This window comes from Colletotrichum orchidophilum (genome assembly GCF_001831195.1).
Source record: "Colletotrichum orchidophilum strain IMI 309357 chromosome Unknown Scaffold_44.1, whole genome shotgun sequence".
NCBI classification, from domain to species: domain Eukaryota; kingdom Fungi; phylum Ascomycota; class Sordariomycetes; order Glomerellales; family Glomerellaceae; genus Colletotrichum; species Colletotrichum orchidophilum.
In genome coordinates, this window is record NW_019173000.1 from 294877 (window position 1) to 319246 (window position 24370).

Below are 24370 nucleotides of genomic sequence, written 5' to 3' on the forward strand. Positions count from 1 at the left end.
TAAGGAATCTTTATTTTATTAAAAACGATAAATAAATATAAATTACTATAAATATAAAAAACGAACCTATATACCTTACGAACAGTAAAAAAAGAATAAATTAATTATAACGATAGATATATTAACCGGGAGACTATACACCTTACGATATATATTAATAATTAATTAAAATAATTAAAATATAATATTACAGAGATCGGAAATACTAACGTTATCTTAAGAATCTTGTGGTTACGAAAATATAATCTACGAATAGATTAAAAAACCGGCTAACTTTATTAAATAGACTTAATTACTAAACGACTTAAAAAAAAAGGTTTAAACAAATCTTACGTAATACCTAACGAACGAAAATAAACTAAATATATCGCTTTTATTAAAACGATAGAACTTATTAAGATATTCGCACCCGGCACGGACGATCGAGGATCGGACCTATTCTAAACTATACCTAAGGAGTACCGGATTTATATAAAACTATTCGCCTTAAAAGAAGAAACAGGACTATTAAAATACAGTAGCTAAGATATAAAAATCGAACTAAAAAAAAAAACACAACCTAAGTTCTATCAATTAAGACCCGAAGGGTTAGGTTTTAAAAAAAAAAAAGAAAAATTAATTTATAAAAGTCAAAAAAAATTAAAAATTAAAAAATAATTTTTATATAATTTAAATTAATATTAAATAAAATATTTAATTATATATAAAAAGTTAGTATTAATTTAAAATTTTAAAATTATAATTATTTAGAATTAATAATAATAAAAAATAAACTATAGCTTATTTTAACGCCCTAAGGTTTCAATCGTTTCCGATTAATATTAGCGATTAAAAGACCTATAGCCTACTTTAATAGCCTAAGGTTTTAATCGCTTTCGATCGATATTAGCGATTAAAAGACCTATAGCCTACTTTAATAGCTTAAGGTTTTAATCGCTTCCGATCGATATTAATAATTAAAAAACCTTAGCGTTTAAAAACCTTTATTTACTTAATTTTAATAATATCCCCTATTTTAATCCCCTCTATAAAGGCTAATAATAATAACTTTATTACCTCCTTTTTAGTTTTTCCCTTATAAATCTATTTTAAAGCCTTTATTACCTTAAGATTCTCTTTAACTAAAATCCTATCGATAATACTTACCTTTATTACCTCATATAAGTTATATAAAAACGGTACCTTCTTAATTAAAAAACCACATACTAACTATATTTTCCTCCTTTTTAAAAACCTAATAGCTTTACGTTTTTTCCCTCCTTTTAACTATTTATATTACGACTTAATATTCTTTAGTAAAAATATTAATACTCCTAAATTAAATATATTAATAAATATCTTAAGAATAGTAAACTAATAAATCGTATTAATAAACTTTTATCCGTCCTTAAAGCTTAGCTCTTTTATAAAATAGTTAATTAAATAGCTATTTACCCTTTTCCTTTAGCTTATAATAAACTTTTATTTTTTTAAAAAACTTTATAATCGTAATGCCTTAGGCCTTTTTTTTTAATAGGTATTTTTTAAATCTATTTACTTTTTCTAAAGCTTATATTGCTATATATACGTACGTATCTAAATAAAAGCCGTCCTTATCCCGATTAACTTATTAATAATACTCCCCTATTACTTTATAAACGACGTTAATTAAGGGTATTACTATCTAATAAGCTTATTTATTAATCTTTTAACTTTTTAAATCGTATTACTTATTAAAAAAGTAATAATAGTATTATACTTAGCTAATAAATAATATAATCGTTTTTTAAACGTTGCCCTAAATATCCGATAGAATACTAGCTCCTTAATATAATAATAATTATCCTTTTTTAATTTAATATTATTTTTACCTCTTAGCTTTTTTATTATAGCTTAAAATACTATTTAAAATTGTGATATTCTCTTTAATATATCCGTATTTTTTATTCGTTTTTTAAAGGTTTTAAGTGTCTTAAATATCCGAGGAGTAGCTATTTTTATTAGTTTAGATAGTTTGCTTTTAGTAGATAATCGCTTATTAGTATTTTGTTTTTTGTTTTTTTTAATTATAATAACTTTAAACGTTTCCTCGGTCTTTATATCATTATTAATATTATTTATTTTAGCAGTTATATTATTTATAAATATATTTTTAAATTGCTATTGTTCGTAATTTGTAAATAGGATCGCGGTAGAGGTATTATTAATAAGCCGGTACGAGTTTCCGTTTAACTAAGGTTTTAAATTCTTTTATTAATAATTTTTAATAATCTGTCGTATTTAGTTTTCTGTTTTTAATATATTAAAAGCCTATTTAAATAATAATTAATATATATTTACAAATAACGTCTTAGCCATAATTTAAATTATTTAAAAGCACCGCTAGTTTTATAATATAAACTACGTATTTATTAGTTTTTTAAAAGCGGTCCGGGTTCTATTTAAATTTTAAAATTAATTAGCAAAAACGATCGCTATTTTATAATAACTTTAGTATCGTAGTTTTTACTAACGAAAAAGCTTATTAGTTTAATAATATAGCGGTTATTAATTAAGTTAAATTTAACGATATAATTTGTGATTTTTTTATTATAAAACCTTTCTAAAAGGCCGGCTCCTTTTTAAATATTATATTATTAAAATACATAGTTTTCCGTTTTAAAATTATATTTAAAAGATTATAGGATAATAAAGGAAAATAAAAAGAGAGGAAACGAAAATATAAAGCCTAATATAAACTTAAACTTATCGTTATAACTTATATATTTTAAAACATCTATACTATTTAAATACGTTATTATCTTAAGAAATTATTTATAATAATTACGCTCTTTTATTTAAAATAAAGGTAGTTATAAAAACCCTATTTAAGTTTTATAAAATTATATATCTATAATAAGTCTTTTTTTATAAAACTTAAATAGGCTATTCTTATCCTTAGCTATTTAAATATACCTTTTATATTAACTATACTTAATTATTATTTTATCTAGTATTTAATATCTATAAGCTAAAAAACAAAACGCTTATTTTTAAGAACTTTTTTAATTAAGTAAAATAAAGGGGTTAGTAAAAATATATTTAGTTTTAAATATTAGATTTATAACTTAAAAAGACATCGATTCCCCCCTTATTAAGGTATTTATTAGGGCTAATACGCATAGCTAAAGCCCCCCTATATTCTAATTAATAATAGCTTAGTATATTATAATAACATAAACGTTATAGATTATATATATAAAAGGGCGACCAAGACTAGAGATATAAAAAAACTCTTCTTAATATTTTAATAAAAAATATAAGTAAAAATAGTAAAATAGTTAAGTTATTTTTTATACCCTTTTTTACGATTTAAGGTTATATTTAGGATATAAAATAGGATAAGTAAGGGAGAGGGATAAGACGTTATAATTTTAATAGCTTAACTTTTTAGCCCGACCTTATAATTATAGTATCGGGGTATAAGATAAAAAATATAAAAAAATAAAAATTAAAAAGGTTATAAAATTAGGAAAGCTCTTAAATATAAAAATTAAAAATATATAATATACGGCTTTTAAAAATATCTTTATCTAAATCTCTATTATTTTAAAAAAAATCTTATATTAACCCTTTTATTAAACCCGTCCTTATTAGAATTAAATTAGTATCCTTAGCTACCTAAGCATAGAACCTATTGTTACTTATAATTAATTTAATAAACGATACCGTATACGGCTTAACCCGAACTAAGGAGCCGGGCCTTTTGTTAAATCGGGAGATTAGTGCCGATATAAGGGCTAGTTAAGGCGCTTTTATAAACCTTTTTAACTTTTTTAATATTAACTCCGCGGCCGATTAAAGTTTTAACCTTTCCCTTTTTAATAACGACGTCAATAAGGGGCCTTTTTAAAACGATCTTAATTCGGAATATTAAAACCTAAATAATATAATATCTATAATAGGCTACGAAGTTAATAATAACGATACGGATAGCGACGGCGGACTTTTTATTATTATATTTTTAATTATCGTTATAGATAATCTAAAAGATTAGTTATTATATATTAACCAGGAGTTTATTACTATATAAGTAAAGAATAAAACGATTAGCTTATAGTCCTGCTTTATATAAAGGATTATAATTATTGCCTACCTTAGCCTTATTTTTTATAATAGTTATTTTATATTACGAGCTAGGTTTTAGTTGATAAGGGCGAGACCTTATCTTACCCCGTTGAATATAAAACCTTATAAGCTAAACGGCGTTAATGGTTAGATAGAGAAGAATATTTAATAGAAAAAGGGTATAAAAGATATCGGTTTAAAATACGTAGGCTAGCTATTCGATTTATAAAAGTAATACCTTTACCGGAATATATTATTAAAAAAAACGTTTTTAAAAAGTATTATTTATAAAAAAACCCCGAACTTATTAAATCTAGACATGTTTTTAAAAGTCGATTACGAATTAGATATTTAAATTTACTATATAAAATTTAATATCGATAGCTTTTTAAACGTTATTTTAAATATTATAGCTTTTTATAATTTTGTTAATTATATATTAATCTGTTAGCCTACGAAAAAACTTTATAAAAATATTTATATTACTTATTTAATTAAGAGCTTGGTTATTAATAAATCCGAAAACGTACCTTTTTATTAAATCCTGTATATATATTTCGGATCTATTTAAAGTTAGACGATATATATTTTTTTCTTTAGTATTTATATTTATATAAAATCGCGTTTTAATAGTCGTAATGGTACTACTTAGCTTACGGATAAGGAGTACTATATATTTTATAATAAGATTATAATATTTAGTGTCGAGGAGGCCTTTTTTAAATTAATAATAGGCTATATTATACTCTCTTATTAAGATATTTATAATAAAGCTACCTTCTCCCGAAACCGGTCCGTATGTAAAAGCCTTCCCGTTTATAAATTTATTTTACCTTATACGTACCTCCGTAAATTAAGCAATAGTTTTAAATTTAAATTAACCGAATTATTATTTATTATAAATAATATAAAAAGCTAAGACCTTAATAACGACGTTATAACGGCCTTTTTATTTAAAAACTTTTTTTTTTTTTTTAATATTAAGAATACTAAGGTCCGATATAAAGGTATAGGTAATATAAAAACCTATTTTATAAATTTTTAAAGTAATCGAGAAGTCGCTGCTTCCCCCTCCGGTTTGGCGGCACCTCCCGTTCGGGCATGGCGCCCACGCCGCTTTGCACGTGCACCCCTGCCCGTGCCAATTGACGCCGCCCATAAATACGGTGCCGCGGCCGTCCTTCTACGACGGCCATTGTACCATCTACCTTTCCTCTCAATACTCCCACGAAAAAATCACTACTCGGCTTCCCTGTTTCTCCTGAGTCGTGCCCTTGCCTGAGGGCGGTGTGACCCTGTCTCTTACGTTGCTGCCTTGGTTCGATCGCGCCGTGATCTCGCCTCCAGCTCTCCCCATGTCGAGCCGCCTCATTCGACCCGGGCGCCCCCCTTTCCAGCTCCGTCTGCTCTAGGTCTGACTCCAAATCACATCGCGATATTATGAACTTGTACTGACTGGAAAGTAGGTGGGCTTAACGGTCGTGAACCGGGCATGAGGGCCGGGCTGAGTGTGTGACCATGAGAGGCAGAGTGAAGAGCACCGCCATGCGCTGCTGGAACCGGCTTCCTGTTTGGTGGCTGCGCGATGAGTTTCCGATTCTTGCATAACTTGGTGCATCGGACGTATCTCATCCAGTGGCCTAGGCTCGCTGACGGTCACAATCCGTCTCCCTGATCACCAGGCGGCAACTTGGTGACGCAAGGGGGTTGATCAGGCAACTTCGCCTTGAACTCGAAGCCTAGACTGATCTTCATCATTTCGTTCTTAGGCTCCTTAGTCACATTCGGACCGACTCTTGAGACGCGCGCCCTGAATGCCTGTTTTGGGACCAGCCTCTTGGTACGGATGAATCACGACGGTTGCGGCACGGCGGGCTTCATGCGTGTCTGCCTTGCGCTTCCGCCTAGCCAGCATCCCTCCTGACCAACGCATGATTCCTCGGACAAACGGAATGGTAGCCCAGACGGCGATGCAGCCTGTTTAGTCCTCGCGATGACATACCACGCCGCGGATGTTGTCTCTGAAACCTTGTCAGGCCAGTGGCTACTCCGGGAACTATTGAGAGATGCATACGGGACTTTGGGAGGCCGGTCTCGGGTTAAGTGGCATCCATAGGGGCGAAGATTCCTGGTGACTGCTGATTGGCAACAATACGACAACATCTATGAACAGCGGGGGACAAATGTGCCTGAACTGTTCAGACGCTGTATGCGCAGGTAATTAGGGTTCAGGGGGGAAATCTTGGCGCGCTCGCCGGTCCTCCTTTTCAGACATGGAAGCGTTGATCTATTAGACTCGTTGCTACAGATCGACTACTTAAATAAGTGCGTCTGCCTGGTAACCTTAGAAACTCCCATCTTCTCATATATCAAATCTTTAGACCCTCCCAACGTTCAACCGACAATGCCCATCAATCTTGACAACATTTCATTCTACTCGGCTCCAGCGCAAGCTGTGCGTCCATCGGCAGCCAGAAGCACAACAAGACAGACTCTTGGTCTTTCCCTTTCGACGATGGGAAGAACCGCGATTCCTCCTTCAGACGACATGATCACACCCGATCAGAACACGAGTCATAATGACAAGAACCTAATCGTGTCCTCCCAATCCCTTGGAGAGGCAAATGTTGAGGGCAAAGTCAATTCAAAAGATCGGACGTATCTACGGATTGAACGCTGCCCAGCGTCAGGCGATGTGGGCCACATCCCAGCCAAGAAGCCTGTGGCAGTGGACTTCAATACGCGCGAGAATTCGCCTGAGACGGCGGCTTGGTCTGCCAACTGTCTACCAGTCTCGTTGTCTTCGTTGCCATCCCGGGTATTCGCTGCGGCGATGTTCCCCTCGCACCCAGACCCAGGTTCCCAAGCTGCCAACAACACAGCCGACCCGGCTCTCCCTCACAAGTCGACTAAGAATGCATCGACTGTCAGCTCAGAGACCCCTGTCCCAGAAAGCACTCCGCCCTACACCGAGCAGCTGCCCCTAGTGAGTCAAGCAGCCGATGATGACTTTATGACCTGGCTGCAATATCAACAAGTCGTGCCATCCAGCAGCGCGGAAGTTGGAGAGGCCCCAAAATCCCCGAGAAGGCCTGCCGAAGAGTCTGGCACGATGCAAAGCCCAGCGTTGGCCGAAAGTGGACTGCCGTACTCTAGTTTGGCATCCCTAGGCCAAGACACGCCATGTCACGCCGAAAATTACACACGCCAACCCCTCTTCGGACAAGAGACTCCCAATCCGTGGCCAAACGCTGGTGGTGAAGAAAGCAGCCCCGGCTCAACCGACCGAAGCGAGCCGCTGATCACAGAAACGGCGTTTCATTCCAGCAACTGTTCACCTTCACCGGACGAAATGCACATGGATGCTGAGACGAAAGCATCAGATGCTCCTCCTGTACACTTATCTCGAGTCCATCGCCGAGGTCGCAAATCACGACTACCAGCAGGCGCTTATGCTGAAGTCGATTCGGACCCGGAATCTAGCGATGAGGATGGCGCTCATGGAACCAATGACGACTGCATCGGAGATCAAGCCAACCCTGACAGAATTCAGCAAGGGCTCCAGGGCTGTGAGGACAATTCTGACCAACGCGGTCAGCCAAAACCCAAACGCCGTAAAAGAAACTTCCAGGAGACTGTTGGCACCAGCAGGGCTCTAAGACCAAGGGACACGTCATCGCAGTTAGCATTAGAGCCAAGACGAAGGTCAGAGCGGGCTACAAATCGACCAAGGACAAGTGGAATTCTGACGCCGCCGGTCTCTCCTGCTTCTACCGATAACGAATTAGACCCTAGATCCTTCTTTGCGCGATATGATGAGTGGCCTCTCAAGAATGCAGTCCTAAAGCGCATCACAGATGGATTTATAACGACATTTCAACTGCAATGGGAGCAGCCGTCCACAGAACGACAACAATCGCATTGCTGTTCCTCAGTTGGGCGGCCTTCAGGTTCTTCGCTGAAGAGACGAAAGTCTGAGAGGCGATCTGCCAAGTCCAGATGCCCGTTTTCAGAACAGGAGAATAAACTCTTGGTTCAACTGAAAGGACAGGGCCTTTCATGGAGGGAGATCCACAGCGGTTTCTCGAGTTCCTTTCCGGGCCGGTCTCTCGGGGCGCTGCAAGTCCACTTCTCTACTAAGCTGAAGATGACGAGATAATTGGGCTTGGTGAGGTGCGAGAAGTGCATACAAAGAGTTCGATGGACAGAGAGAATGGTAATGGACTTGGAGATGTAAGGAGAGATCTATTGTAGGTCTTCAAATAATGTGTCAGATAGCGTTACACTTACCAATAATCATCCTAGAAAAGTTCGCGGTGTCAAGGAAAGAAGCTGGTTCTTTGGTCTGTCCTGTGAAAAACGCTGCCCTATATCATTAATGACCTATTTCTTTTCGACTGATGTGAGAATGACACAAAGCTGCTAACGCATTGTCGACAACTGGAACAATCCTCCCACTTACCATCTGCAAGATGCATTTCCTTCTAGAAGCAGATATCCTCCTGGCTTTCGACCTTACTTCCTTTCTGGGCCTTCTTCTTGGCCTTTTTAGACAATGTATAGCCCTAATTATCTTCTATCTTCACTGCTGGTTGAGGTTCGGGCTCGGGCCCTGTTGTCAGACTGCCCCAGCACATTCGCTACGGTAATTGTTTCACCTCGAGCGACCTGACTTATGCTTAACCAGAGGTATGAGTAAGGCTAGCAAGGGTATCCTTATACAAGGGGATCGTACACTCATTATGTAGATATGGGGTTTCTTTCCATAGCCATTTATTGGACATACTCATCAATACACACAAAATGACCCCTGCCTGTCTAACTGCTGCTCGATAGGATCAATGTGATCCAACACGACTTGGGGTCCAGGTGATCATTCCGGATCAGAATAATCCAAGAAGACCCAAGGGGACAAAGGACATGTTCATCATCAGGACTTATATATAGCATGGGCTTGAGCTGGGCTCAAGGACAGACTTCTATAGCTTCTTCAGTAATTAACTTCGTATCAGATCTCACGATCATTTTAAGTTATCTTCACTAAGAACCTTATTTAACAAGACTACGATTGATTACCGAAGCCTTCACACCTTACGACTTATAGACAATAACTTCCCTAAAGCTATTCTAACAACGACTACTGTTTTTAAATATCGCAGCCCCGACTTCTGTTAATACAAACCCTTACTACGACTAGCTGGCCGTAACACCGTTAAAATCTCGATAGCCTAACGAAATATAAAAATATTCCTTAAACCATCCTTTAACATTAATAATAGCTCCCGTTTATTAAAATATATATTAAAGTTATTGAAATAATATAGCGAAGCGCGCTGGTGACAAAACACGCATATCTTCACGTCTGCCGCTGAAGACCAGAGGTCGACATCACACAAGCAGTCAGCCGAAACACGTGAGGCTCTTTGTAAGTCTTTGTAAGAGGAAGCGTGATCGATTATAACAGGATGATGCAGAAGCCGAAGCTTGTGTGCACATCCTCTCCTTAATTTCTATGTGAATGCCAATTTAATTCTCATGCCGAACGAGATGCGCCAACCAGGGCGAGTTGCGACGGGATGCAAGCATCGTCGTCAACAGCTCCATCAAACCGCTCGTTTTCCTCACAAAACGCAGACGCAAACAACCACGCAAAGGATACAGTACCTTATGTCGACATGATCATGAGTTGCCCGGTTTGATGAACGAAACAAGTTGTGTCGAGGTAACGACTATCAAGTCAGCAGTGGCTAGAAAGTAGGGGGGGGTTCCAGTGAGGAGTTCCCTACGTGGTTCTTGGTTGGTGCCGTCTTGTGTGCTCTTGATCGGGGCGCTACGGCTCCAAACCCTTGTCGTGATAGACAGTGGCGGGTTCTGTGTGGACATAGCGATTATCAGGTACGTCTTATGCAAATCTGCCAAGAACTGTTCGTCTGGGCGATCGGTAGAGTTGAATGCTATGGTGCCCACATGTGGCGAATCACGGCAGAGGATGCTCATTTTCCATGCAGACTGACACCGACGGCGAAGTTCCTTGCTCTTCGATCTGGGCATGCTGGGCAGGTGTGGGAAGGATCTTGTAGACAAAGCCGGATGACAGCGTGCGTCAAGGCGTGGCAGACGTTCCATTTACATTGCGGGTAGCAATCATCGCCGCACTTACCCTGCGACATAATGACAGACAACCCAGCCGCTATTAGATCGACGGCCAAACTGAAGAACGGGAAAAATAGTAAATGCTGCGCAAGCAGCGCGTCACTACTGAAATATTCTCTAGCGAGAACGTCACGACGACGCTCTGATTGAAGTCAGCATGCTCATAGTTCTCTCCGAGACTCGCTTCGCAGATTGCCTGACACTCCATGCCGAGTTGTTCCGGATACACAATCATCATGCTCCAATGGCTGGCCGAATATCCAGGTCGCGTCTGTCTGTGTGTCTCTCAATAGGCGTTTTACTGTGCCAGAGAACGCGCTAGAGCAAAGAAGCTTCTTGCTGCATGGTTCATAGAAGCGCTGTTGCAAGCCAGAACCGACTTAGGGAAGAGTGCCGATCAAGGAAATGTCTCTGGGCGTCGAAGTTGGCCAACTGGGTAAGCCTGCGGCTCGGCCCAAATATGCTATCTCGACTTCAATACGCACCGAGCAACAAAAGCAGCCAACAGCCGCCACGGGCTCCCACGCCGCTTGGCTCCAGTTTTGCATTTCCGGGCGCACCACACAATCGTACGACGCGAGCGCAATCCAGCTGCGACCGACATCAGGTTCTGGCTCGCGACTGCCGGGTTTGCTTCTTCCTAGCTCTTTCAGATTCACCCGCCAAAAACAGCTCCGCCGACCTCAACGAGCTCGGACCGACTACCACGTGTGTGATCCCTGATCGCACCATTTTTGCCGTTCAGAGTGCAGACGCATTTCCAGACGCCTTCCAAAGCCATTTCCATGTTTTTCAAGCCACAAAAATTGGCGTCGACGGCCGGTTCCCACCAGCCTTGCGGTGGGAGAAGGAATGAACTGGCGTGCTGTGCGGTATAGCCTTCAACAACACCTCATTGCCTTCATTCCCTTTCAATGTCCCGATTACTGGATGCGACAATTCGGCTAGTACCTGATGCGTGGTGAATCTGGTGCGTACTGTAACTGCGCGAATGTCTCGATCCAAGTTCGGTACAACACTCGCAAGCCGCCACCTGACTGACGATACGCACCTTCTGTCGTCCACAGCAGGAGCTCTGTACTGTCGTTGCCGTTATAGGGTTGCACACATGGAGAGTAGCGTCGAAGAGGCCTTTTACCTACCCTGCGAGAACCTGTAGCAATGGCTATCACAATGAGAACGGTGTAATTTGGGACGGGAATTCAACGTTGGAGCTTCCAAAAGACAATCGTATTGAAGATGGCGAGCGCCGTCCTGTTGCTAACTATAGGAGCGATTCACAAGCTAAAATGAACTAACCAACTAATTGCCTAACTACCAGCGCGTGGCGGTCGCCGACCCTGGCACTCACGCGCTGTCACGTCTCTGCACTGGCTCTATCACTAGATGGATAGGTTTCCAGGCGGCACCACGAGGAGGTTGCAGAGTCCGAATTTCGCCGCCCACATCGCTCGAGGAACAGCATCTGGGCGGCATCGTTGAGAATGTGCATTCAACGGAAAACAAAGGAAAGTGCAGAATCCGTTGCCCGGCATCGTTGGAATATCATCAACGGAAAATAAAGGAAAGCGAAGAAACCGTTGCCCGGCGTCGTTAGAAATTCATCAACGGCACCGCTCTATGGCAGCGTCACTACCAGTGGCCGATCTGGGTTGGTTGGACTCTGGCTACCATCGCCTCCGGGCTGATGATCGTGTGGCATGTCGAGACGCCGGCGAAGATATGGGCGCCGACGCTCGTCCTTCTTGGTCTTGGCCATGGCTTTATCCTGAACGCGCAGAACATGGCATCGCATGCTCTCTGTGACGAAGGCGACGAAGCGATCGCCGCAGCGATGCATGCCTTTCTCCGACAGTTTGGCATGGCACTCGGGGTCGGCGTCGGCGGTTCCACATTCCAGAACGTCATGCTGCTCAAGTTGGGGGACGATGGCTTGGCACCCGCAGGCACGCACGGAGGTACCCATGTTATTTCTGCCATGTTGAGCGCTGCCGGCGACGTTGGGCCGCCATCCAAGATCGTGGATGCGTACATCTACGGCTTGCGAGGCGTCTACGGATTGTATGTCGGCGTATCCGGATTAGCCCTTTTGATGAGTTTCTTGATCAAGAGCCCATCAATGAACAGGAGCCTACGATCGGAGCACACGATGCACACTCAGGCGACGGGTCACGGTAGTATTCACGGCTCCAGGAGTTGAGCGTGCTTCGAGAGGGGTATTAAGCCAAAGACCTACGTTATTAGCACCCGATGGTCCAGATAGCATTAAAGTCGCGAGATGTTATTTATGACGAAACACTACTCGATTCCAAGACCGGCCGCCAACTGGTATTTTCCTCACAATTCGTACGCAAACTTGAAGGAAGACGCGTGCAGATCATCCACAATGAGCGCTTGTTTGGCGCCATCCTAGGTCATTGATACTGCAATTGGGAGCTCATCAACATCAGCCTCTCAGGCATTCTCCCCGTGACTGTCACATGGAAAATTTGCTGTGCAGAATCCGCTTGTGATAGAGTCTTAGCAAGGAGCATCCCTTATCAGCGTCTCTCCGACCTCCCACGAAGTTTACGCTCTTGGATAGACGACGGATGTAGTTGGCTGTCGAGGAAATGAGTCAGCGCGTCAGGTGCACTTGACCAATGGTATGGCAGAGTTCCAACTTCAACCCATGGCAATCGACTGATCGGGAGCTCACTGGACCAGCGGGGCGTTTAGTCCGTCAAACCTTGTGTTGCTCAGGTGGTCGTATTTGTCCCTAGATTAAGGTCACAATGATATACGTCACCCGACATGAGTTGATACTGCGAAAAGCACTACGATCAAAAGATTGACCGTAACATCATGGATGGACTAAGATATTAAGGGAATACAATGGCAATTGCTTGCTGTCACACCATGCCAGGTTGACGGGCGTATGAACAGCGTGGTGGTCAAGCGCAAACTTGAAGCTGAGAAGCGAATCGACGGCAATAGAAGTTGTGCTCTCTCGGATTCAACTCTGTTGATTGACCCACGTCATCGTATCGACTCACGTCTACCTACAGTCAGCTTCGCTGCAAGACGCTGACGTATCGCGGACGATAAAGAAGGTCTCGAAATTGAGTACACTTGCTGACGCGATGCGATCAGCAGCATGATGCGCCATGTTTCTCTGGATAGACTTTGCGAATGACTTGGTTTCGGGGTGAGTTGTGATCCGCTTTGCATTGTGACGGGCGGACAAGTGCATAAGGAATGATGAGGATTTGCGTGTACAAGAGTGAGAGGTAACACAAAGGGTGGATGGTGTGAGGGTGAAGGTCATGAGGTGTCTGAATGGTGTTCGGAACGCTGGCAATGGCAAAGACATGTCTGGCCGATGATGATGAGGGCTGACGTCATGACTCGGGTTGGGAGAGGCGCTTCAAGCTTTGGCTTGTTTCTCTTCCTAAAAGGGATTCTCAATTGTGATCATGTTGGTGTGGGGAAGTACAGGTAGCTGTCTAGGTATGCTACATCTTTTTTTTTTGGATTGGTTTTTTGTTTGCAATGCTCCTGTCATTGTCCGTCCATATCCGAAATATCGCGGATCCGGGGTTCGGCCTATGGCACTAGGTCGGGAGCGGGGTCGGGCAGCAGTCTCCACTTAATTCCCGGGAGTTCGCTAGCCATTCTGGAAGATTCCCCAATTCGGAATATTCTGTCAAAGCAAATACTCCTAGACATGTTGCTGCTAACAAAGCAGGTCACAAGAAACAACATGCAAAAGCTGGAAAATGTGCATACCACCGCTGTCAACTAGAGCCCATTGCGCGGCTGGTGTCGTAATATACCCGTCTCAAAACTATATACAGCCAAAGATATACATGTGTGTATGTGTGAAGAAGTAACTTTGGGTATCCAGATTCCCCTCATCCCTCGTTGAACTGATCGCGCTGCGACACACGCGCAAGGATGTCCAAGAAGCCCCTGCTCCAAACCCCGTCGTGCTGGGCGTTCCACCACCGCAGGTAATGATGTGTTTTTTGCAGCCAAAAAAGCACAAAGGCACTCTTCCGAGCACGTTTAGTTGAAGTTGCCGGATCCGTGACAGCGGGAAAGAGGGATGCCGCTCTGATGCTTGATACACATGGTGATGGCACCGCTGACCCAGCTGACGCCCTCGTAGGAGCCCTCCTCGTGGCTGTCAGCGGTCCAGGTACCGGTCTGTGCCAGGCTGCCGGGGCAGCCTTGGAAGGCGCGGCCGTAGCGGCGGGTGGTCCAGGGCGTGGAGATGACGGTGCCAGTGTAACCTTGGGCGACGTTGCCGCGGATGAGGTACCCCTGCACGGTGGTCCAAGTGCGAGTGTAGGAGATACCAATGGAGCTGTATAGCAAGCCCTTTATAAATGTGGGACTGAGGCCGGCCGAGACGGCGACAGAGTCGGCGACGGAGTAGGACTTTGAGATGGTGACATCCATGCCGCCCATGGGGCCAATGACGACGGGGGACATTTGGACGTCCCAGTCTACGAATCGCTGCGTTTTGTCGATGACGAAGGAGAAGGTGTGGGCGCAGTCGCGCTTCTGGGGGCCGTGGCCGTGGATCTCTGGGTCGTAGGGGAGCGCGCTCATGTTGGCGCCGGCCGCAATCCAGTCGTGGTCGTACTCGGGGGCCTCGGGAAGGATGCCCTCGGACTCAAGAAGCTTGTGCAACTGCTCAGCCTGGATGACCTCCTCTGCAATGTCCGTGTTAGTAAAAGCAAAATTGTTTGGTTTGCGTTGTACTCACCGCGGTCCTTGCCGATAAGGACAATCTCATCGCCGTTGATCTTGCGGTCGGGGGACCATTTGGTGACGTTGAGGTCGCGCTCGTCCAACAAGGGAGCTGCGCTGACGGCCGTGGCCATCAAAATGCTGAGAATGAGAATAGAAATCATGTTGAAACGGATGTGGTGTTGCATAGTCGTGGTGGCATGTTTGAAGACAAGGAGGAAGGGCAATGGGTTGATAGGGTTAAAACACTGGTAATTAAAAAGGACTTGGAAGTTTCTTGCGACTTTATACAACTATTTGAGATCATCTTAGCATCTCTGATTGATACACCATCGCAATGGAACATTGTCACGTTGTGTGATTGGTTCCCGTCGTGTTTCTGGCGGTGTTCGTCTGAAAAGGTGGGGTTCTTGGCTCGCGTCTTCCTTCTTTGGAAAGCACAAGCAACCCGGCGAGTCATGGTTGGTGGACCCAGGTAGATCGCACAACCCACCTCGTGTTGTTGAGGGTAGAGTCCCTCTGGTGAATGGGAACCCGCATCTCAACGTGCTCTCCACGCATGTGTATGCATTTCGCCGTTTGACTGGTAAAGATCAGCTCCGTTCATCGGAGCGAGACACTGAATGATGGGCTAATGCCCCGGACCGCGCTCCATACCTGTGTCGCCAGTCCTTATCAAGTACAGCAAGTCGGACAGTACACGATTGAGCTTCTCATCACGCGGGTGAGCTTTATGGCCTGTCATTAGCTTTTTTTGCGGGTAACTTGATGGTATCATGACTCCAATCTACACCGCTTGCGAGTTCACCAAAATCTTCTGATGCGAGCTCATCTGCCCTGAGTAATATCATTCCAATAACCAACAGTCAGTGTCCAATAGATTGGGCACGACTCGATGAGGCAAGACGCGATGATAAAGACCTCATGAGATGTGATCACCTTGCCAGTCATCGGGATTTAGCTTCCTTTTGCTCTTGTCTATGTGGCCGCCATACAAGTATTTCAACTTCCTATTTTCTGCCCATAATTGGCCTCTCATTCTTCACCTCTACCATCAATTTCTTTCATCTCTGAAGTCCAAGCTCCCAAAGCACGTCCCAACTCCTACGTCACGATGCTGTTCTCCTCCATTTTCTCATGCGGCATCCTTGCCGCTAGGTAGGCCTTTGCCCCGGATCCTTTGCCCCGGATCCTTGATTATTCGTTCCTCAACATACAGACAATCAACCTTGCAGTGTTACCGCTAGACTACACCACCAAGGCTTCTGCGTCAAGGACAGATCTGAAGCTCCCGTTGGCGGCAGTGGCTGGAGTGTCAGCTACACCTGGAGTAAGACCTATGAGATCATGCCCGACGCGACCAAATGCGCCTGCATTTTCTACAAGAACCGCAACACTGGCAATGAGAAGTGGGATCAGTGCCCAGACTGCACCTTTGTAATTCACAGACTGATCTTTCTCAATCTTGGTCTTCATCTGACCTGACGTTCTTAGGATGGTCTCTCCTGCAACTCTTCTGCCCAGCACATTGGAGGCGACGAGTTGGAATACTACTGCAGCGAGAAGTGTGGCGCTGAGGGATCTGAGGCCGATTAAAGTCGCCTGAATTCTTGGGAAGAACAACAGACGGAACTTTGAGATCCCACATTGTTTTCATGGATTGCACATGTTTTGACACCATGAGGTTGGGCTGGGATTCCTTCCAACTGTAGATATCTACGGTACTTACCGGCACGTAATTCTATTAACTATCATCAATCATCTCTATCGACTTCGACCATCCCCTTGTTGTAGAGTGGAAAGGAGAACCTTGCTAGATTTCGCCGCGTAGGCCATATCATTCGCTTCGCGAATTCCCAAATTATAACAAAACTATGCCGGGAGGTCCAAAAGGCAAACAGCCAAAAAAAAGTCCAAAAAGCCAAAAATGACGAAGTTAGGGTGGGTCCCGTTTTCCCAGACTCTAATTTTCAAGTCCGAGACCTTTTCGCCGAAGCCTTCCGTCACCGCATTCCGAGGTGTCTGCAATTGCCTGTTGTGTGTTGTCTCTAGTTCACCAGATTCATTCGCGACGTCGGCTTTGGAGTCTTGGCCCCCCGAGCCGCCTTGGGGAATACTACCTCTCATCGGAAACAGAACCCATAGCCGGGACCTCTTCGTAATCTCCTCCCTCGTGCAGGCAATACGACGTCACAGCGAGACTGGGGAGCTTCTGAGGAGCTACCTCAATGGTGCCAACTCTAATCTGTCAGGCTTTATCTGTCCCGTATAGTAATCCTCGAAAGTTTGAGTTGCCGTCGGCCGGTCTTCCAAAATCCTTGGCAAAAGCTTGAGCAGTTGACAACCTGTCTTCAGAAGGAATCTAATAGATGTCCAGTTCTCTGTTGAGATTTAATCACTCGATGTTGCTTTAAAAAGCTTTGCAGTGCCGTTAGAGCCGAATCAATACGGTGGCGCCTGAACCTCCCACTGGTGCTTTTTGTAGTACCAAGCCCGCGCACGCCGCATGGAAATTAAGCACTTCCTTTGCCATACCAAAGAACATAAACCAATAATTATACTCCTGCCAAATCTCCATGGCATACCGGTGCCGAGTTCAGTATTCCATTTCATTGAGAAAAGTTGGTATTGACGATAGGACCAATAGTACGAGTTCTGCGGCGGTCTTGATCTGAGTCGGGGAGACTAAGAAGGCTTATCGAAGTATGGCCTTGTTATGGAATGCTTGTTCACTACAAATTGCGTTGGAAATTATACTCTTCTTAGGAAACTCAGGCTTTCTCACTCCGCTTAGAGTTTTCCCTACCATAATACATCCTAACACCTTGGCACATGGGATCATGAGATTATACGAGCCGTTCTTAGAGTTACTACTAGGTTACTGCTCAAAACGAGACGTGCAAGGGTTGAGCCGATGGGGGGATCAGCAACTCCTCGCTTTCGGCGTTTTCCATGATTGACCAGGATAGGAAAAAACCTGATGTTCTTGTTATCATAGCCCACTCGCACCCGATGGGATACAAAACACGTGAGCAGAACTCTCATCGCGACCAACACCTGAGGCATGCCAGAGTTGAATAGTCGGTGTCGACTATGTTAGTCAACACTGTATCACCACTTTTTCACACGACTCTCTCTTTGTCTTTCTTGTATATCACTTTGACTTACCAACTCAATGAGTCACAAGAACGAGTGATGGTACCTCTACTGTTTCTATAAGCCTGAAGGCGGTGAGCCTCAGCCAAGTAGCCGCCGCCAACGAGGTCTCTCTGATTCTCAGCTCTCCTCTGGAGGAAATTCAACATTTAAGCTGCTGCGTCCTCGCCGAGGACCATTAAAATATCCGGAATGTCTGATACGTATTAGGTTTGCGGCAGCTGAAACAACTGCGTCCCCAAGGGCAGCAACGATAATAAATGGTGACGTTACTGCATTGGCCACCACCCGGAGGACCCGGCGTTCGTGAAGCTGACATGGCCTCTCTTCGATCCAGCTCCGGTCGGATAGAGAGACCGCGATGAGGCAACTAGTCTATGGAGCAGCGTGATCAATCCGATGTGGACAGATAAATGGGTCAGATCCCTTTCATAAAGTAAAGAAAGACTGATCTGCTACGCCGACAAGCACAAGTTGGCCTTGATCAATGTGGATCAGTGGGGAGTGGCACGAGTTACACATGAAACTCCCGAGGCACTGTTCACGCATATACCCGTAATTATGGTTTAGGCACCGTCAGGACTTTTGTGAGCGTCTTGAATGTCACCGCAAATAGCGTTGAGAACGGCGATGGTGTGCCAATCGTCTGGAGGGTTGTTGATTCAGTTTCACTACGGACTCGTACCGGCACCGTCGTCTCGGGGACACGGATGGCTGAAGTGTGCCAATCTAAGTATTTGCAAAGGGAGATGGCTTTGTCATAACAATTAACAATTGAGGAAGTTTGAAAAAGGACACCAAGGTTTTATTCGTAAAGTTACGCATTGCGGTATAAGACGCATTTTCCCTAAAACTTTTTCTTTATCTTGATAGCAAGTTCACATGCTTTTAAAACAAGTGCCAAAAAAAAAGTGAAAAATGCATTAAATACCTCTTACTGACACAAACAAATAGTCTTCACAGCATCAATTAATTCTTATTTCCTTCTTGATCGAGTTTAGGATAGTTATCTAGCAGCAATGGGAAACACTAATTAAATACAGCAGCCGAAACCATCATTTGCGGAAACGTCATCCTCACTATGCCCTCAACGTGTGAGTCACATTTTCGTATTAATACATCTAGTGAAAAAGTTTAATGATAATGACCATCTGTAAGCTATTGAGTGGCTCTTATTAACACCTCCCAGTACTAGCCTCATATTACGAGCAGGTCAGGGCAACCCAACTGTGGCACGAAGCAAAAGCTTATCCCCTGTTCTGCGCCATATAGTCACGCCGGCCAGCACCCGACTGATTGGACCACGACACCTCACACAGTTTGAGGAGGTGGAACACACGGTACTGCAAGTATATCCTTAGAAAAAGCTTAAAAATACGGCATATTCTTGAATACTCTTTTAAGAATTCCGAATTGCAGTATTTTATAAACGTTAAGGATTTCAACTTTTTTTTCAAGGAGCGGCGGACATACATTATTATAAAGGATAGAGCGAGGTAGTAGTTAGAAAAGCTATCTTCTATAGAAAGTTCAAAAATGCGAAAGTTAAAGTATGATTGAAGCATGACTGTTAAACTTTATCATATTAGTAGGCGTTTAATTGGAACGCAATGTTCTTTCTAGCCAGAAGATCAGAAGCCGTCTTTTCCTCAGTCAAGTACCCAGGGCACAAATTCAATTCCGTGCTCCGAACCCGTCTCGTCTTTCTCTCCGAGTCTCCACTGGCAGGAGCAATAAAATCGCCGGGTAATCGGGCTTAGTCGAAGACAACGCCGCATGATGATGAACGGGACTCGGTACATCACATGCTGTGCGTAGAGTGACATGACGTTGAAGACGGCTAATCCTTGCATCGAGAGAATAGAGCTCTTTACTGAAATCTGCCCGACTCATTCAACCGGAACGTCAGGTGAAGACGGTAGCCTATAATAAAGTTTAGATTAGCATAGACCATGCCGGCTTTGCCCGGCACGTCCCTCTTTACTACGGACGTTGAATACATCATCATCATCATCATCATCATCATGTGAGAATGGAGCGAATATGATTGTAGACAAATTGTCGCTCAACCGCGAATTGGGGTTTCTGAAATAATTTGACCACCGATCGGAAGGCACGAGGGCTCACAGTACGGATCATCACTGTGGTTGCAGGCCGAAACACAAACCCTTGCGAAGTATGTAAAATTGAGTCACAATTTACGTCGGCGGCTATGGGCAGAAATTCCAAAGCTTAAACGAAAGTAAAGATCCAGGCCGAGAGTGTCATGTCTGTTTATGGTTAGATTGACTCATTTATATTGATGACCATGGGGTGAAACAATTGACTGAATTTATTGAGAAAGCCTATTTGAAATTTTGCAATTTACGGGGCGTTTACATTCGTTAATAATTATGAGACGGCTTCAAGTTACTTTGAAGACCATAGTAGATGCGTGTAGACATATGGGATGCCTTCAGCATCACAGACGCAGAATAGATGAGCAACAAGCAAATTCGGATTCATAAGTTAATTCGCTTTGCTGAATGTATGCTCACGATATGAAAGGGACGGTTTCAAAAGGACGGTAGCTTAAGCTTTTCCCTCAAACAACTGCAGTTATATACGAATGTAACCTCCGGGTAAGGTTTATCGTAGGTAATAACTCTTGGGCTACATGACCGTTGATGTCTTTCTAAACTCGGAGTAAGCGGAAAGTCAGATACATGGTCTTAAGGGAGTCTGACTCAGTTCACCGACACAGTTCCCATCCTCAGCAGATTGACGCACCTGATGCAAAAAAACATGAAACTCAATATCCTACACTCTTACATCAATCTGCAGCAGACTAACTTCCAAATTTTCTTCGTAGAGCTGTCGGTGGCACCTCGTGTTTTTTAAGCGAGGACACATAATCGCAGCCAGTGTGTCACGCGTTCTATTAAGCTGTGGCCTTGCGAAGCGGTCTAGGGTCTAGAGCGCCTTTTGGAAAAGCAAGTTCGTACATCACCCACCCACAGCCCGCATATTCACTTTGCATCCTGAAAGTTTTCATTAGACCAGCTTTGGCCGCAATGAACACGCTGAAAGCAGGGTGGTTTTCCCACCGGGTTTAATGTTTCTAGTCTTCCAGAACCTGTTTAAATTCATTTATTTGCACACGATTTGGCGTCGTCGTTGGTAGTGGTATGGCAAAGGCAGAGAGCATTTCAGGCGGTCCTTCCGAAAGGTTTGTAAGTGGCGCTGCGGATTAACAGCCGGAGCGCGTCGGCTGTTGGCCAAACCCTGCCGTCGGCGCATGGCTGCTGACAAACGCGGCTGAGACCGAGTAGGATAAAAACAACCAGAGGAGGGGAGAAATGAATGGTACTAGAAAGTTACGCTGCGACCAAAAGCGACATCTGCCTAATATATTAAGGTTAATAATCAATGGGCCCCAGTCGCTGTGCGATGGATAATGGAGCAGACTAGAAAAGTATTTCAATTGAGAAGGAATGCGCAATAAACTACTCTTGCTGACCCACAACAGTGCTGTGCCTATTCGCTCTGAATGCATGTCCGGCCTAGACCTGCACTTTCAAGGGAAACTACATAAGCCCAGCCTTTACCAATCTTTTACCATTAGTACGTTCTCCATGCACAACTCGTTATAATTGCATGACTCTTACTTCAGTACGAAATCTTCAGAAATGAAGTTCGCCGTCCTTCTCTCTGTCATGACCGTCGTCTCCGCCTGGTCGGTTACATTCCACGACCACGACCAGTGCGTCGGCGGCAGGACGTTCCACTACGGTGGCAATGGTCACACCGGATCCGACCATGTGGGCCAGTGCTTCACCATGACCAGCATCGACAATAGTTTCGCCAACTATGACGCAAAGAGCGTGAACATCGTATTTGGCGGCTGCTCCTTTGACTTCTACACAGACTACTACCTAGATGCTGGTCCATGTGTGGCAAGCAACAACAACAATTGGCAAAGAGTCGATGATGACGGGGACGGGTGTATCCAGTGAGTATTCCTGCGCGATTCTGTGTGGAGGCTTACGTCGATTGGTGATTGACACTGCATAGATTATCGAGCCTTAAGACTGGAAAGTGGCAACAATGGTCTGTGTACTGTGGTGGTTAGGCTCTGGAGAAGGTCGAGGGAACGAGAAAATGAACACTTAACCTGTAGACAATTGGATACAGCTGTAGACCACACAAGATATCGAGATTGAGTAGAGTTCTATCAGCTACCTCGGTAGTGTAAATTCTAGACCTTTGGTGTCTTGGATGCGCTGAACTTATAAGATAGCAACCTTACAGCAAGCTATTGCGTAGTTGAATGACATTAGAAGCCATGGAGCTTCCACTCACATGTAATTGTACACGTGAGGTAAGGCTTGGGATTTTGTGAGGTATGGCACCTACCTGAGATGTAATGAGGTACACAAAACTTGAGCCAACAGGGCTCAGTTGGGAACATTATAGCACTGAAGCCTTAAAACGTACCAGTATAGCCCTTATAGGCTTGGGCGAGTCAGGAGGATATAAGGTTAGCTATTGTTGCCTCTTCGCTAACGTTAATTGGTCGTAAACCAAGTAGTCTAAGTCCTTTGCTTCTCCACAGGAGCATGTCATCAGAGCGTCGTCATGATTGAGACGTTGGTGATACGGCTTAAAGTCTCCGTGACCCGACCGCGCCGCCAGCAGATGATGTAGTGCGGTACGCGGTCAGGCCAGTCCGGGAGGGCTGGACAGAGCTGCTCCAAGCTTCAAGCCCGCGTAATGCGGTCTCGCTTCTTTACCCCACCATCGTCTGTGGTGGCCTCGCAGCTCTTCCCTTGCGAGCCGCCTAATGCCCGCCAGTGTTGCTACTTGACTCATCCGGGCCGGTAGTTTCGTGCCTTCTTTCGCCAACCGGTCCACCGCCTCGTTCCCTTCGATGCCCTGGTGTCCCGGGTCCCCGTGCGTCCGTATGTCGACGATCTTGGCCGCCGCTTGAATTTCAAGAAACGCCTCTTGCGAAGAGTCCGGCATATTGTTGCGAATGCCTTAGATGACGCTGGTGTTGTCAATACATGAGTGGATTGGCTGGCCTTGGTGAGTGAGCAGAGCTCGACGTAGACCGGCCCTCGTTCCTTCCACCTCACAGTCGAACACTTCTGCCAACCCGAGTCGGCCACAGCCCTGTGCTACGCGTTTGGAGCTTCGATAGATGACGAAGCCGTATCCCACAGCTCCGTTCGTCGTCCTGGAGCCGTCCGAGAAGATGTTCATGTGGCTTTGGGGTACTGTTTTGATCCAGGCCTCCAATGGTTTTGCTGCTTCTTGCTTTGGTTGTGTCACTATCTGATCCTATGATCCTGGGAGATACTGCAATGGTAGACATAGAGGCCTCGCGTAGCTCGGTAAAAGCTCCGCCGTTCTTTGTAGTCTCGTCTGTTGCGGTCCCTGTTGCAAGAGTCTTGGGATTATAGGATGTTGGTGGTCGATCTTCTGAAGGCGGACTGCAGTACGTAGGCGGACGCCCTCAAGAGCCACCTTGACAGACGGTAAGCCGGCGTCTCGAAGCAGGCTGGTGGTTTGCGTTGTTTTCTAGACGGGTAAAACGGCCCTTGCTGCCGCTGTAATGGCTTTCTCTTATCGAACCAGACACCCAGCCAGCGTACCGGCTTCGTCGAGGCTTTGACTACCGAGTCCCCCGCCCTGACATCTGGCAGCTCCGCCGCCTGATCATGTTTCCTGGTGAATTGGATGGCTTTGCATTTGCTTGGGTTGAAAGCGACCTTATTCTCCAAGCCCCATCTGAGAATATCGGCTGCACTCCCGCTGAGTACCGCCACGTCGCTCTTGAGGGACGGACTGATCGCCAGAATGGTAATTTCATCTGCATACCCGAATCGTGCGTCCAGATCATCTTTGAGTACATTTACGATATAGAGCAGAAATATGATCGGAGATAGTGGCGAGCCCTAAGGTAGCCCGCATATCAGGGGCGGAAACACCGTTATAGCGTCGTCTAGTCTAACTCTGGCCGTTCGGTCGTAGCAGAAAATGAAGACCAGTCTAATCAAGCCATATGGCCAGCCCTGCTGCCGTAGTCTAACGACGAGCCAATTCCAGAGGACGGAGTCGAAGGCCCCTTTACGTCCATAGTCAGGAGTGTGGCCGTGAGCCCCTTAAGGAGAGCCATCTCGATGTCGTGCGTGAGGCAGGTCGTCAGATCCACCGCCGACCTACCCGGGAGAGCCCCGATCTGCTATGGGCTGAC

The 24370-nt window shown here is 44.4% G+C and overlaps 5 protein-coding genes across 5 annotated transcripts; 4 read left to right on the forward strand and 1 right to left on the reverse strand.

The window, feature by feature from the left end:
- Nucleotides 1-6490: 6490 nt before the first annotated feature.
- CORC01_06120 (uncharacterized protein) lies at nt 6491-7866 on the forward strand (the record flags this gene model as incomplete). The annotated part of the gene is made up of 2 exons (XM_022617762.1): nt 6491-7679; nt 7769-7866. 2 exons carry the CDS (start codon nt 6491-6493, stop codon nt 7864-7866), a joined length of 1287 nt encoding a protein of 428 aa, XP_022475818.1.
- A 2778-nt stretch (nt 7867-10644) lies between these two features.
- CORC01_06121 (major facilitator superfamily transporter) lies at nt 10645-12439 on the forward strand (the record flags this gene model as incomplete). The annotated part of the gene is made up of 2 exons (XM_022617763.1): nt 10645-10947; nt 11837-12439. 2 exons carry the CDS (start codon nt 10645-10647, stop codon nt 12437-12439), a joined length of 906 nt encoding a protein of 301 aa, XP_022475819.1.
- Nucleotides 12440-14286: 1847 nt separating this feature from the next.
- CORC01_06122 (uncharacterized protein) lies at nt 14287-15140 on the reverse strand (the record flags this gene model as incomplete). Its single annotated transcript, XM_022617764.1, has 2 exons — nt 14287-14939; nt 14993-15140. 2 exons carry the CDS (start codon nt 15138-15140, stop codon nt 14287-14289), a joined length of 801 nt encoding a protein of 266 aa, XP_022475820.1.
- Nucleotides 15141-16090: 950 nt separating this feature from the next.
- CORC01_06123 (uncharacterized protein) lies at nt 16091-16572 on the forward strand (the record flags this gene model as incomplete). The annotated part of the gene is made up of 3 exons (XM_022617765.1): nt 16091-16134; nt 16212-16413; nt 16471-16572. The coding sequence occupies 3 exons, from the start codon at nt 16091-16093 to the stop codon at nt 16570-16572; spliced, it is 348 nt and encodes a 115-aa protein (XP_022475821.1).
- Nucleotides 16573-21800: 5228 nt separating this feature from the next.
- CORC01_06124 (uncharacterized protein) lies at nt 21801-22127 on the forward strand (the record flags this gene model as incomplete). The annotated part of the gene is made up of 1 exon (XM_022617766.1): nt 21801-22127. One exon carries the CDS (start codon nt 21801-21803, stop codon nt 22125-22127), a length of 327 nt encoding a protein of 108 aa, XP_022475822.1.
- Between the last annotated feature and the right edge of the window lie 2243 nt (nt 22128-24370).